General features: G+C 42.5%; 1 protein-coding gene across 2 annotated transcripts in view; it reads right to left on the bottom strand.

The window, feature by feature from the left end:
• The window catches only part of Tbc1d23 (TBC1 domain family member 23), a 57,917-nt gene extending 45,118 nt beyond the window's left edge, over positions 1 to 12,799 (bottom strand). Inside the window, exon 1 of one of the 2 annotated variants that reach the window (XM_051150079.1) lies at positions 12,591 to 12,799. In XM_051150079.1, the coding sequence (XP_051006036.1) occupies positions 12,591 to 12,643 (53 nt within the window). In that variant the 5' untranslated portion in view covers positions 12,644 to 12,799. The remainder of the gene's footprint in view (positions 1 to 12,590) is intronic. The other variant, XM_051150078.1, reaches the window with a different exon arrangement.
• Positions 12,800 to 16,031: the final 3,232 nt, after the last annotated feature.

The following is a 16,031-nucleotide window of genomic DNA, read 5'->3' on the forward strand; positions in this document are numbered from 1 at the left end:
GTGCCAAATGCTTTACTATTCGAGGCAACAAAGCTAGCGTTTAGCCAAAATGCCCATTCCTCCAAGTATCTTTAGAGCACAGCAGAGTCCAAGCACACCTGCTGATGCAGCTGGGGCTTAGATTCTGTGGTGCTGTGCCCAGGAGACCACCATCTGCGGCGTCAGTTCAACTCTAAGCAAGTACTGTAGAGGCCAAACAATACTATACTTGAATTAGTAAAAGACACTTCTCACAAACCTAAATAATTAAGAATAACGGAGTCTTCTGAGGAAGCCAAAGGTTCAGTTTCCAGACTCTCAGCACAGCCATGTGTAACTGCAGTAAAGAGCTGCAAACACTACAGTTGAAGATCGGATGGAGGGATTCGCAGACAAGAGAGCTCCGCACAGCACTCAGCCCTCCATAGGCTCAGGCCTCGGCCTTTGAACACACAGTATCTAACTGGGTCTGGTGAGGTTGAGTGGGACTGTATGAAACTTCAAACTGACTTTACAAGCTAAAGGTTGGTACAAACTGACTTTACGAGCAGACAAGGGCCCCAAATAGAAAAATACAGGCTTTGTTCATAAAAATAAGTAATGGTGCCCTTTGCTCAGTAAGTCCAAGGCCCAGCGAACACAGGCTCTGTGATTAGAAACAGGGAAAACCACCTCCCTCCTGGCTCTGTAACTCTGAAACTGTATGTCCTAACGCAACAGGGTGCTTCAGTGAGCTACCGATAGCATGCTTACAAAATAGAAATCCAGCAATGCGTTTCACACCCGTGAGCTCAGGAATCATGAGACTGAAAGGCAGGAGGATTGTGGGAGTTCAGGGCCAGCCTGGACTACAGAATGAGACCCTGTCTCAAAATACAAAAACAAACAAACAAAAACAACCCCCTCCCCCCCAAAAAAAAAAACAGAAAGAAAAGAAAGTAATGCCTACATCCAAAATAAAATGCAATGGAATTTCCCCTCACCGGATGTTCTGTGGCAAACCCCTGAAAGCACTCAGCCCTGGCTGCATTACAGTTCCAGCCAGGCAGATGCGGGCTCAGACTCCAGCTGAATTAGGGCCTCTCCCACCAGGTAGGAGCTGTAGCGCGTGGAACTCCAGCCACTTCCAAACTTCATCTGCACTCCTAGCACTTCCAGGATCATTAAATACAACTGGAAATTGTGTAATTGTTTAAAAAAAAAAAAAAAGCCACTCAGGCTGGAGAGATGGCTCAGAGGTGAAGAGCACTTTCTGCTCTTCCAGGGGTCCTGAGTTCAATTCCCAGCAACCACATGGTGGCTCACAACCATCTATAATGGGATCTGATGCCCTCTTCTGGCATGCAAGTGTACATGCAGTCGAAACACTGTATACATAATACATAAATAAATCTTTTTTAAAAAATAAGCCACTCACTGAATCATATAAAAAATGTCACTCCCAACACAATAAAGATTATCAATGTAACCCCTGGTTGCCTTTGAGGAGTTGAGGGTGAGCATCCCCACCCTTTTTCCTTTTCTTTTATTTCTTTTTTTATTTTTTTTTGGGGGGGGGGAACGGTTTCAAGACAGGATGTCTATGTGTAATATGTCCTACTGCTTTGTAGACCAGGCTAGCCCCAAATTCACAGAGATCCGCCTGCCTCTGCCTCCCCACCATGCCCGGCAAGGGTGAGCCCTTACTTAAGACATAGGACTTGGAAGATCTGAGCTCAATCTGACCTGACCTCTTTCCTGGCCCCTTCCACGTTCCAGATGTGCTATATAAATATTCTGCAGACACCCATGGATGAGGAACAGCTGACCAGTCCTACCCTGCTGCAACACCTAGGAAGTGTGACAATGGCCAGAATGACAGAGGTACATAAAGGTGCCATGGATGGCCCTCGCATGTCAATGGCTAATTGAACTTAAAGCCCACTCAACAGCAGGGAGATCTTGCCTGGCACTGGAATCTAGGCAGCTTCCTGCGGATAGTGGGGTCATGGACCTAGGCAAAGAATCTCCGACCACCACTTTGCTAAACCAGGATAATCCCTTCCAATATTCTAAGCCTTATCCTTCTACACACAGAAAAATGTAGCTGTCACCCCTCATCAAAGTAGCCTCTCTTTACGGCAAATGGAGACCACCACAGAAGATGCGATCATGACACGTGACCTTTAACGCCTGGTTTCTCCTGTGAGCATTGTGTTTTCAAGTTCCACTAGCATTGTAGTCTATGTATTAGCACATGCCTTACTTCCAAATAATCTCCAACTGCATGAATATATCATGTCTCTTGTACATTTGAGTTGTTTCAAGTTGGGTGTTAGGATTACTTACTAAACTTAAAAATAAATATCAAGAATTCAACTGGGTAACTGTATAGTTGTTGTAAGATATTTGAGCACACTGTGAACCCCAATACTGTGTACTGGAAAATCCTATTTCTAGTTGTGGTGTGGCTCATTCCTAGCACACATTTTCAATCCAACAACTTTGTTTGTTGTAAACAGGTAGGTGTGGTGTGGCTCAACCCTTGCACACATTTTTAATCCAAGAGCTTTCTGTAAACAGGATTAAATAAAGTTAACCGTAGGTCAAGAGGCGGAACAAGCAACCAGTTGACAGGGAGTGAACATAGGAAAAAACATAAGAGAGTGAGAGGAAGTCCGGAGAAAGGATGAACACTCGGTTTGAAGGGGTTTTAAGACATCATGGAGAAGAAGGGGCTTTTTCCTTCTGGGACGTCGGCTGAGCAGGAAGGTCAGATGAGTGCTTTTTCTGCCTCTCTGAGCTAGTAGGCTTTCACTCAGCATCTGGCTCCTGAGTCTTTATTGGTAAAAATGGGACATTTGGGGGTTTGTTTAAAAACAACATATGATTTATGCTTAAGGAGCTGAGGAAGAATGTAAGAATCAAATCTACTAAAGAGATGGGAGAGGCTCTTACTGGCTTGTAGTTCATTCAGATTTGTTTAAACGTAAGGCACCATGTGCACAGATTAAGCCACAACAGACATAGATAGATAGATAGATAGATAGATAGATAGATAGACAGACAGACAGACAGATCACCACTATACATATATCATGTATACAGCACTGCTAGCTTTCGTCCTGACAAGTTGTCCCTACTTCTTAAAAACCTAGCCAACCAGCTATAAGCACTGACAAACAGTATGGCAAGCAGCTAGCACTTGTTTCCAGTTGTTTCATGGCTTCATTTGTGCCCTGTACTTCTGAGTGTTTCCTTTTATACAGCTCACGAGATATCCATACCAAACTCTTTTTTCTTTTCTCCCCCAACATAATACTTTTATTAATTATTTGGCAGTGTCATACAACGCACTTGATCACACTCACTTTCCATTTCCATTTCTCCCAGAATCCTGTATCAAGTTAAAGAAGGTGCTAAATATAGTTGTTTTGGTCAGACAGCCCACACAAGTGTGCCAGCTATAGGATTTCATCACTAAGCAACAGGGAAGGATGCGAGGGTCACAAAAGCTTAGATCTATAAAATTAAAAATCAACTACAAATGGAATAAATGCCATTAAGACTTTTTTAAGGACTTGTTTTTTTACTCACAAGCCATGATGATCAAGTTGTGCCAGTGGTACCCAAGGTGGCCCTTCCTCTTCTAAGACAAAAAACTCATGGAGTTACTACTTGTGTGTGTGTGTGTGTGTGTGTGTGTGTGTGTGTGTGGTGGGGGTGATTAACAGTTGTGTGTGTAATGCTGGACTGTGTCCATCTCAGCTGTAAGATTTTCCATACTGAGATGCAGAGGAGTTTCTCATTGATAGACAGTAGCCTTATACTGCTGCCCACTTCCCCATGCTTCCTTAAGACAAAAGTCCGCAGCATCTTCCTACCCACCTCTTCACTGGTGTACCTGTGTATGTGCAGGGTCAGGTTTCTCCTCCACCAAAGAGGTCCTGGGGATCGAACTCAGGCAGTCAAGCTTGCAAGCAAGCATCTTTACTGGCTGAGCTACGTCACTAGCCCACTTTCCACAGAGATGTTTTCAACCAATGCAGTCTACATGGAAATTTAAAAACAGAACAAATTGTTTGCCTAGAATAAAGAATGGGATGAAAATGGCAAAGGTCTTTCAGAGACATTACCTATATCTGCTACAATGTTATTTATTTATTGTTTATTTATTTAGGCTTGGTTTGAGTTTTTTGTTTTTCAAAACAGAGTTTCTCTGTGTAACCGCTCTGGCTGTCCTGGAACTCACTTTGTGGGCCAAGCTGCCCTCGAACTCACAGAGATCCGCCTGCCTCTGCCTCCCAAGGGCTGGGATAAAGGTGTGCGCCACCATGCCCAGTTATGTTACAAATTTCTAATTTACCCAAAATACAATGATTTTTTTTTTACAGTATTGTGTTTCCTGTAAACATTGTCTTAGAAAATAATAATCTGCAGGAAGAACAGTGACATCATTATGCAACATCTGGAAGCTCTTTCCCAAAGACATGCCAAATTTACTTTTAAAAACTGGATTCCAAGCACTGATCAAGATTTCTCTTGCTCTCACTTATCTTCATCTTGGTTGTTAAATCTTAATGGGATTTACAAAACAAACTTCAAGAAGTTTTGGTATGCACTAGCTATGATGGTTCCCACATCGTCCTAGTGCTGAGGCAGGAGGACTGCCGCCAACGCAAGGCCAGCCTGGCCAACACACTGGGTTCTAGGCTAGCCTAGACCCTGTCACAGACAAAAAAGAATTTCTGGTATTCAATTGCACATTGATGAGAGGGTGCATTTTCTACCTTTTATCCTTCAAAACACAGAAGGCGGTCATGAAGATGACTCAGCAGGTAAAGACGCTCCTGTACAAGCCTGCTGACCTGAGCGCAACCCCAAACCCACATGGAAGGGGAGACCTAACCCCACAAATGTGTCCTCTGACACACACTCACACACACTAATTAAAAAATAAATACAGGCAAGAAACTCTTTACATGGGAAATGATACATAGTTTCCTATGTATTTAAAGCAACTAAGTTACTTATTCCCCCATCATTGAATGAAAGCAACAGAAAAACTGCTGAGCTCTTAAGGCCATCAAAGCAGTATAATTGCTTACATGTCCTATTACCACAAATAAAGATATGCTAATCTTTTAATACATGAGAGATTACTTGTTATATTAGCACACAGCATAATATAAATACATTACATGTTTTTATCTAACTATATACATGTATCTATTAATATATAATATTTAAAAATGTACTTTCTATTTGGATAATGTAGGTAACCATACATTAAATTAAAAAGCAAAACCAAAAACTGTGATTTGGAGCCAGGTGTGGTGGCGCATGCCTTTAAGCCCAACACTCGGGAGGCAGAGGCAGGCAGATCTCTGTGAGTTCAAGGCCAGCCTGGTCGACAAGTGAGTTCAGGACAGCCAAGACTACACAGAGAAACCCTGTCTCAAAACAAAAACAAAGAGTTGGAGAAGGCACATGAGTACACAGCATTATGAAAATAAAGGTCTATAAATATATATACATAATAGTATAAATATATATAATTTCTCCTTATTATCCTATCATAGCAATCATGAATTATCTCTTCTCAGAGATATAAGTTAATGATATACACAGCTCATATGTACCCTTGTATCTATACAGAATCCACAAACCGTCAATACACATATATGCTCAACACTGTACATCTTTGAATACTGTGCTTTCCAAAGTATATAGCTAATTCAACATCTGACCCACATTTTTATAAGGCCTTTCTTTAGGAGTCGATTAAGGGACATGTGGCATATATGACTGAATGCAATCACTATCAGAAGGAACACAGGGCTTACAGAGGAGACATCAATTACGTACAGATCTTTTACGGACAAGATTTGATGTATGACCACTCTCAGTCCATCCTCTCACCTCCAAGAAGGTATTAACGTGATTCTGAGCTTCCTGTCTTCCACATATGTATAAGATGCACGTGTGTGTGTGTGTGTGTGTGTGTGTGCGCGTGCATGGCTATGTAAAAGAAAAACTCTACACAAATGCTTATAACATTTCTTATATTTCCTTGCTAAAATTCGTAAACGTCATCTGAGATGGCTGGACTCTGCAATGCTTTCTCACAGGCTCACATTGGAACACTTGGTCCTCAAACTGTGGCACCATTTTGTATTATCCCTTCTGACAGAATGACAAATTAAAGCAACACATAGCTCTGGCTTTAATACTGCTTCCATTTTACCCCTAAGACCTTACCCAGTGGCCTGAGTATAAAGCGCATTGAGTGGATGGTTGCTGAGCCATGAATACTTTGCTAAACCCTTTTGCTTTCAGATACATAAGGGTGGGTATTGTCTTCGGTCGACACCAAACAGAAGCCACATTTCAGCACTGTGTGGCAGAAATGCTCTGCCAAGTATTGTTTATCAACTCAATTCAAAATTGTCCTCTTCATAACCGGCTGTACACTACAGTATATAGAGATGTTTCTTATAAAATTGATCCTTTTACAACTGAAAAAAAGTTTAATACTCCAAGAAGAATTGAACAAAACATTAGAATCATGAATTAAAGTGCATGTGGAATAAAATTTATGAATTAAATAATTTCAGAATGCCAACATTTATATAATTAAAAGAAAAAGTTCAGTTATGGCTTTGGATCACTAAGATTATTTAAGAAAGAATTACTCAGAAAATAAAAGCCTATGTACAAAACCAAGGCTTCTTTCTTTAACTAGCGACTTTTGAATTTTAAGAATTTAAGTTTGATTTATCCAGGTAGTGGTGGTACATTCCTTAAGTCCAGTGCTCAGGAGGGCAAAGGCAGACAGATCTCGAAGTTGGAGGCTAGTCTGGTTTACAGAGTGGGTTCTAGGACAGCCAGGGCTACACAGAAAAACCTTGTCATGAAAAACAAAACAACCACAAAAACCTAACTTTGATTTTATCAATCCAAATTCTAGACTAGTTTTTCAATTAAAATTAGATCATTTTATATAAAAATGTTGTGAAGGATTGCACCACACTTTCTGTGTTCACATGGCCAAAGTTTGCGGTGGGGGGTGGGGGTGTCTAGGCCTTAAACCGTTTCTGATCACCTTTCTGTCTAAAGGGACTGAGCATTACACTAGGCAGCACTTAGCTTCCGGGCGTGTTAGGAAACGTAAATGAGACAATAGTTTATGCATTGCTCATGGCTACACAAACGGTGGCATTCATTCATAGATACATTCACCCAACAAACACTGGCTGAGTTACCTGCTGTCAGCCACTCCCCCTTGAGAAGTTCACTATCTCCACAGCAATAAGTGAGGCACCTCAGCAGTTAACGTGTTTACTGCCAAGCCTCATTACCTGTGTTCAATAACCGGAACACACATGGAGGAAAGAGATTCTTGACAGATTTCCACATGCCCCCACTGCACTCAATAAATTAAACACATGGACACATACATACACATGCACGTGCACACACACACAATAGTAAATAAATAATAGCTTTGTGTAAATTACAGCCTAGTATTTTAAGTTATGCAATATAACATAATACAAAAAGATAAATGCCTCTGCCTTACTCATTCTGAGATATATAATATTCATACTTTGTTAGCTGGAGTGCAGGTCATGAACAAACAGAGCTGATATCACACAGGAACTACTTAGAGATAAGAACTCTTAGATCCCACCTAACATCTGCTCAATCAGTGTCCATATTTTAAAGCTTTAAGGTCATTCCAATACATATTTAAATTTTAGGAAGAACTAGTGATTTAAAACATAACCGAAAACCAGTAAATAGGTAAATTTTGTGTCAAAGAATCTATGTATTAAGGTTTATTTATCTTTACTTTTTGTGTAGATGAATGTTTGTTTGCTGTGTGTATGTGCACCCTGTGGAGCCCAGCATCAGCCGAGGCCGGAAGAGCGTGTTGGATTCCCTAAAGCTGTTATTTGTGGATGCTCTGAAGTGAATCCAGCCCTCTTCACGAGTGGCAGATGCTCTTAACCTCTAAGCCATCAATCCAACCCCTTAAAAAAGACTTTAAGCCCCTTTCTGAGCCCTTTAAACACTATATACATATTTTTAGCAAGCTCAACTATCTAGTTCCACTTATTAGGAAGGAAACTGGAAAATACTATTTCACTATCCACAAAGGGAAAATATGGGGTGGGGGTGAGGGGAACCAGTAAAAAGCAGCTTGAAAAAGGTATGGTAATGCTAGGCTGTTTAAAACAACACTAATCTACTGTACCAACTACACAAAAGGCCCGAATGCCTCACTGCGTTACAGTAAGTTGATGCTCTTTTTGTTGTTTTGTTTGTTGAGACAGAGCCCTACTATGTACCCCTGGCCAGCCTAGAGCTCACTGTGTCAACCAGGAAGGCCTCAAACCCACAGAGGCACAGGGCTCCAAGCAGGCCCAATTTAGGTGATGCTCTTAAAAGCGCCTTCTGATCTAGATCATAAATTCCTGGAGGACAGGGGCCTAAGTTGTTCTCTCTCCTCTCCTCCCTCTCCTCCTTCTCCTCCTCTCCCGTCCATCCCACCTCTTTCACCCCTTTCTTTCCTCCCCTCACTTTAGCTATTTCATGAGCTGTGGTTTCTGAGGGAAGGTCTCACTCTGCAGCCCGGGCTGCCCTGAAATTCACAATGTAGCTAAGGTTGACCCTGAACTTGTACCCACTCCCCTGCCTCAGTCTCCTGAGTGACTAATGCTGGGATTAGGCCATATCCAGGCTAGCTTTATTCTTACACACCTCCTTTTGTAAACTGAATAACCCTTAATCATTAAAGTTGGTGGTAGCAAGCAAGATATACTTTGAAAAACTTTACAAATGAAAAGGTTAAGATTGAAACATGACCAAGAAGAGACTTGATACCCTATGAGCATATACAGGGGGAGGAGGTCCCCCTCAGTCACAGTCATAGGGGAGGGGAGTAAGGGGAAAATGGGAGGGAGGGAGGAATGGGAGGATACAAGAAATGGGATAACCATTGAGATGTAATATGAATAAATTAATAAAATAAAATAAAATAAAAAAGATTGAAACATGACAGCTAAAATAAAAGCTGTTCTGTAACAATCCCATAAAGGTGGGTTTTCTAACCCGTGGCTCCCAACGCCAAGGTCTTTCCTGACTGTATGGAAACTTGTCAGGGGAAGAGTGGGACTGAACAGAAAAACCAGTACAGGAGAATGGAGGGACACTAGCTATCCCAACGAACATGTCAGGGCTCCTCCATTCAGGGAAATAAAACAAGTAAAAGTGGGAGCATACACCACATATACAGACTGTGCTGGATAGTTTTATGTCAACTTGATACCTGTCAAAGCCACCTGAGAGGCGAGAGCTTAGGCCTCTGTAAGATCTGCCTACAGGCAAGCCTGTAACGAACTTCTTTAATTAGACATTGATGGGGGGAGAGCAGCCCATTGTGGGTGGTGCCATTCCCTGGGCTGGTGGTCCTGGGTTCTACAGGAAAGCAGGCTCTGCAAGCTATGTAGAGCAAGCCAGTGAACATCACCTCTCCATGCCCTCTGCATCAGCTTCTGCCTCCAAGTTCCTGCCCTGTGTGAGTTCCTGTCCTGACTTCCTTCAGTGATGACAAGGAAAGGAAGTGTAAGTCAAAAAAAAACCCTTTCCTCTCCCCAAGTTGCCTGGTGCTGGTGTAAGCCTTTAATCCCAGCACTTGGGAGGTAGCGGTAGATGGATCTCTCTGGATTTGAGGCCAGGACAACCAGCCAAACAAACAAACAGAACAACAAATAGACACAGACCTTAAAGAAATCTTTAAGAAAATAAATGCTAAGATTAGCAACTGTCCACTAGCATGCTCTTGCCCCACAACCACGCATGCTCGCTCACGCGGCGCACAAACACACACACACACACACACACACACACACACACACACAGCATCCCAATCTAAGAACTTCCTTACAATGTTTTAACACAGAAAAACACGCCCCCCCAATTGTCCTCAGTCAGCTGACTAAAGGCAGTTTGTAATAACAATGCAATCTTCCCAAACTGTAAACTCCATGCTATAACCAGCTAGGTCACTTTCTAGAAAGTTCGGTATCGCTGGTTTTTAAAAGGTTTCCATGACGGGTTAAAATCTTTTTACTGAGCTGACAATATAGCTCAGTGTAAGAACAGTACCTGTTTACAAGGTACAAGACCCTAGCGGGATTCCCCAGCACCAATCCCCAGCCCTCAAAAAAAAGTTTTACTGATTTCCCAGACCTGTATTTCTCTTAAGTCAGGTAATTCTAGTCATCAGTTTCCAAATAATCCTCAGTTGTCTTGCCTATGCCTCTGCTTCTGCCATTTCTCTGGTCTCATAATGTACTTATGTACTTATGTACATTATGTTATGTACATTATGTACATTACATTATATATACATATGTACATATAAAGTACTATGCAGTATTTAGCCACTACCCATGTATGGGTTTGGGTTTCTTGGTTTTTTAGGTTGTGTTTTTGTTTGTTTGGTTGGTTTGGTTTTTCAAGTCAGGGTTTCTTTTATGTAGTCGTGGCTGTCCTGAACTGGCTTTGTAGACCAGTCTGGCCTCAAACTCACAGAGATCTGCCTCTGGCTCCCAGAGTGCTGGTATTACAGGCGTGTGCCACCACGCATGGCTGGTACTTAATACTTAAAAGTGGCTAGAACAACCAAAATTCAGGATAAATGTAAAGTGTACTTGGGGTTTCTCATATGGGTGAAAATTAAAAACTGAAGCTGGCTGTGGTGGTACACGCCTTTAATCCTAGCCCTTAGGAGACAGAGGTCAGTGGGTCTCTGTGAGTCCTGCCAAGGCTATATAGCAAGTTCCAGGACAGTCAGAGCTACACAGTGAGGCCCTACCCCAAAATAAATAAATAAATGAAAAGCTGTTTTTAAATAGTGAATACATGTTCAAATAATATATTGGTATTGAATATATTTTTTAATACAGTAAAAAGTTCAATCTGTTTTTTTTTTTTCAATAAGGCAAAGGGAAAAACATTTTAATTACTTCTGTAGCTCACATTATACTGATTATTTTGAACAGTGTTAAGACAAATCTTACTAATTCTTCAGGATCTAACTAACACCAGTGTATCCACGAAGGTTTTGTAATGCATGTTAAAGAGGTTTCTGTCCCTTCTGAACTCCCATAACACTTTTACTCACAATCTCAAAAAAGAAAATTAACTTATCTTGTTATTTTGTGTACCTGTCCTGGTCTCCCAAGTCCCATAAGATGCTTGAAAGAAACAAGCTTTACATTTTCCTCCTACACCTTGAAGAAATCTTGCACTAAGATGCTGATGTCAGCTGGGTGTGGTGGTGCATGCCTTTAATCCCAGCACTTGGGGAGGCAGAGGCAGGCGGATCTCTGAGTTCGAGGCCAGCCTGGTCTGCAAAGCAAATCCAGGACAGCCAAGGCTACACAGAGAAACGCTGTCTCAAAAAACAAAAAACAAAACAAAAATAGATGCTGATGCCTGCTAAGTTGAACATCTCAATACTGCATTATCTATCTCGTCCTACTACTTCCATTTTCCTCAATCAGTAAAGTACATATCTGCCAAAGCCTTGCATTGTGTTTAGGTAAACAGTGCCAGTGACCGATATATAAACAGTGTGCACAGAAAAAAAAAATCCATGAGAATTACACATATATACTTAGATCAGCTGTAAGACACACACACACACAACAACTTCAAAAGTAGAAGCCATCGCCAACAATTAATGACCCTGGGTAGAAAAATTCCCTACCAAAAAAGTATTGGCAGAGTTGGGGATGTATATGTCACAGTTGGTAGAGAGCTTGACCTAGCACGCATGAAGCCCTGGGTTCGATCTCCAACACGCCATAAACCAGGCAAGCGGGAGCTCACCTATAACCCAGCACTCCAGAGAAGAAAGCAAGTGCACGACAAGTTTCCAGTCATCCTCAGCCACCCCCAGAAAGCCTCGAGGCCAGCCCATGAGTCCCTTAAAGAACAGACTCTTCCCACCACCCCCAGAGAGAGATGCAAAATCTTGGGAGAAACATAACAAAGTCTACTACGACATCCAAAGCTATGAAGCCAAGTTGTGAGTCAAGTGGTGTGAAGGAAAAATAACACTTGAGAAAGACAAATGTTGGAAACTGTTGAGAGACAAATCATCATCATCATCATCATCTACTGAACTACGTGAGAGGTGGGAGGAACCCCGCTGGGTGTATCTCATAACCTCTGCACTGTCAAAGGTCGCGGTGGTTATTTCAAGATCTTGTCAAATGGTCTGAGCTCTCCAAGAACTTCCTCCTTAGTACGCCCACTCCAACTCCCTGGCTAGGGATTTAACGAACTCAGTTTTGAAGCCACGTTCTCCGCCGGACCAAGCAGCAGGACTTGACTTAGGTGCAGATCCAGGACGAAACCCTGAGTCCCTGGGATTCTGCCCCAGCCTCACAAGCCCGCTGGCAGAGGGGACCTGGAGGCAGAGGGGGCGGGGCAGGGGACTCGGAGGAGGACAGGTGCTTTGCTCTACGCCCCGCCAGACCGCATCTCCGGGACAGGAAGGATAGAGAACAGGAAGAGAGGGGGCCAGTGGGAATTAAACCTGGGCTCGCACTCACCAGTTGTCCCCGCCCGACGTTGACAGTGGCAGAAGCTCTTCTCCTTCCGCCATTGCTGTTGACGTCCACGTCACTTTGCCGAAAAGTGGACCTGGCACCGAGACTGTCTCTGAGACTCAGTGTCGTAAAAGGAGTTATGAAGTCTGAGAGATTCACAAGAGCGAAAGAGGGAGGAGGCGAGGAACTGGAAGGATGCAACGTCACTGCGTCTCTAGGGCGAAAGGCGGAGCCCGGGTCTTGCAAGAGGCAGCCGCTTGTAGAAAACCACAAATCCCAGGATGCCCGTGGGCTCGCGAAGGGAGTGGGCGGAGCACAAAGGTTGTAGGTGGTGCTTCAGGTGGGCCGGCCCCGAGGGGGGGCTAAGGGAGGGGCGGGGCACGGCGAGAAGGCGGGGCTCGGAGGCGCCACTGTGAGTCCAAAGCATCCTGGCTTGGCGAGGTCCGTGAGCCAATGGAAAATAAGGAAAGGGCAGACCCCTCATTTGTTAGGACCAAAAAAAAAAAAAAAAAAAAAAAAAGGTCCAGAAATGTAGATGCCCACGTCCTCAGTGCTTCGGTTCAATCACCAGGGCCACAAGAAAATAAAAATACACGAAGGGCAACATACTTTATGTCTGAATACTTGAAAGTTATAAGTTGAGCTATTCAGTAAAGAAAGTCATGCTTTAGCCTTCTACCGTAAAATTGTCTTCTAACAGCCAGGAGAATCAACTCTAGTTAGGATTCTGAAACTGAAGTTTCAGTTTAAGAAAGCAGTTAAAGTCTACTCAGGTAATTGATGTGTAAAGTTCAGTTGTTCGTTGCAAATGATTCCTTTTTACAGAAAATGCGGCTGTAGATAGCCATTATTTTTAAAAATGTGAAACTGGGTTAGATCATCACTATAACACACAGGCCTTTCTTCCTCTGGTGGTTTTTTGGTTTTCAGAAAAATGGCTCAAAAACTACTCAGTCTCCATTGGACCTCCTCCCCTTGGTGGGGAGGCCTGATGGCACTCAAAGAAAGAATAAGCAGGCTACCAAGATGAGACTTGATAGCCTATGACCATATAGTGGAGGAGGAGGTCCCCCTCAGTCACAGACCTACGGGAGGGGGATAGGGGGAAAGCGGGAGGGAGGGAAGAACGGGAGGATACAAGTGATGGGATAACAATTGAGTTGTAATCTCAATAAGTTAATAAAATTTTTTAAAAACTACTCAGTCGGTGACATGAAAGGAATTTTTCACCTGTCAAGGTGATTGTAACCTTCAGTTGCTGATCATTTTTATTGTAACCAAGTTAGTAACTGCATTATAGGCTGTGCAGTAAAATATCCTGTTAAAAATATATTACTAATGCTGGGGGTAGTGGTGGCGCATGCCTTTAATCCCAACCCAGGAGGCAGAGACAGGTGCATCTCTGAGTTCCAGGCCAGCCTGGTCTGTAGGTATACTGTTATTGCATATTGTGTAAAGATTCAAATGCTGAGCAGGTGTCGTGGCATACACCTTTAATCCCAGCACATGGGAGGCAGAGGCAGATCGCTGTGAGTTCGAGGCCAGCCTGGTCTATAAAGCAAGTCTAGGACAGCCAAGGCTACACAGAGAAACCCTGTCTAGGAAAAAAAAAAAAAGATTCTTGTGTCCTCCTGCCCCCTTCCCCCACCCAATATCTGGTTGCAATCCTTGTTCTGAGAATCTCCAGTCTGAACTTCAGTACCCAGTTGTCCCCTGATAGGTCAATAAAGCAGCTTAACAGCCAATCACTGAGCAGGGGAAAGAATAGGACTGGACTTCCTGCCAGCCCCAGGAGAGAAGGAGAGGAGAGAGAGGAAGTAGGGAAATCGGTGGGCAGAGGACCAGGAGACATGAGAAAAGAGCAGCTGGGTTAAGAGAGAAACTGCAACATGTACACTTATAAAAGTAACCCTAACACTGGTCTACAGAATGAGTTCCAGGACAGCCAAGGCTACACAGTGAAACCCTGTGCCAAAAAATTATACATAATATACTTATATATTTTTCATTACTTTAAAGTTTTATTTTTAAAGATAGTAAATATATATCATATTATATAGATTAAAATTATCATTTTAAAGATAGTAAATATATAATATTATACAATTTTATATTTTATATTTTAAATGAATTATATATATATTATTTAATATTTTCAAATCTGTCCACAACCAGCTCTGCAGGCATCCAACCTGTGCAAGTCTAAAACCCAGGCCTAGATAAGCACTTTGCTTGTTTGAATGATCTGTTGCTGCCATCTTGAAATTAATACTAGGAATAAAGAGTCTTTTCCTGTTTTTGATTTATTTTATTTTGTTGTTTTCTGAGACAAGATTTCTCTGTGTAGCCTTGGCTGTCCTGGAACTCACTCTATAGAGCAGGCTGGCCTAGAACTCACGGAGATCCACCTGCCTCTGCCTTCTAAGTGTTCAGATTAAGGGCCTGGGTGCCATACCTAGCTGAGTCTTCTTGTTTTCATTTTGCACAATTTCAGTCCTCACAACTAGGACAGCTGCTGCTAGATAAAGTAGATGGCATCTTAATGTCTAATGGAGTGAGCTTCTCTTTGGTAATAATATGTCAAGGACATTTCTTCATTGCTCATCTACCCACACCAAGTTTGCCGTATTCTTCATTTCGAGACCATGATCTTCATACTGAACCCCATCTCCTCCAGTGTTCTTGAAGTCAGCTCCTCACTTTAGTATGCTCTTGGCTGCCATTCTTTTTTTTTTTTTCTTTTCTAAGATTTATTTATTTATTATGTATATAGTATTCTGCCTGCATGAAACACCTGCATGCCAAAAGAGGACACCAGATCTCATTATAGATGGTTATGAGCCATCATGTGGTTGCTGGGAATTGAACTCATGACCTTTCGAAGAACAGCCACTGCTCTTAACCTCTGAGCCATCTCTCCAGCCCTTGGTTGTCATTCTTAAATAGGTCCCTCTGATTCATTCTCCATGCTGTTTGTCTCCTTTGGGGTTGTTAACATCCAAAGTGCTGAGCTAGCACACATTTCATCGGTAAGTCAGACTTCCGCCATTTCTGACTTCCTTTTGTTCTTTCTGGGCGGCGTCATGGACATCTTTCCTCACCTTGCTTGGTCTTCTGAAATACCAAATCGCTGAGATAGTGTGGCTAGCTCTGACTGTTGAGTCCTCTTGTCATAAGGCCTTGTTTTTGCCCTGGCTCTGGTTTTCCCATATTTTCCCCAGTATGCTTCATTCCCTTAGATGACAATGCTTTTACTGCCTAATTGGCTGCACGTGTGTGTGTGTGTGTGTGTGTGTTCGTGCGCGTGTGAGTGTTCTTTCCATTATTGAAATGGTCCTTCTAGTTACCTGGATTGTTTCATCCATAACTATTCATTCATTCATTCATTCATTCATTCATTCACTCACTCATAAACTATTAGCAGGAAATGACAAAAGAGTGTAT

This window comes from Acomys russatus, chromosome 8 (genome assembly GCF_903995435.1).
Source record: "Acomys russatus chromosome 8, mAcoRus1.1, whole genome shotgun sequence".
In the NCBI taxonomy this organism is placed as follows: Eukaryota; Metazoa; Chordata; class Mammalia; order Rodentia; family Muridae; genus Acomys; species Acomys russatus.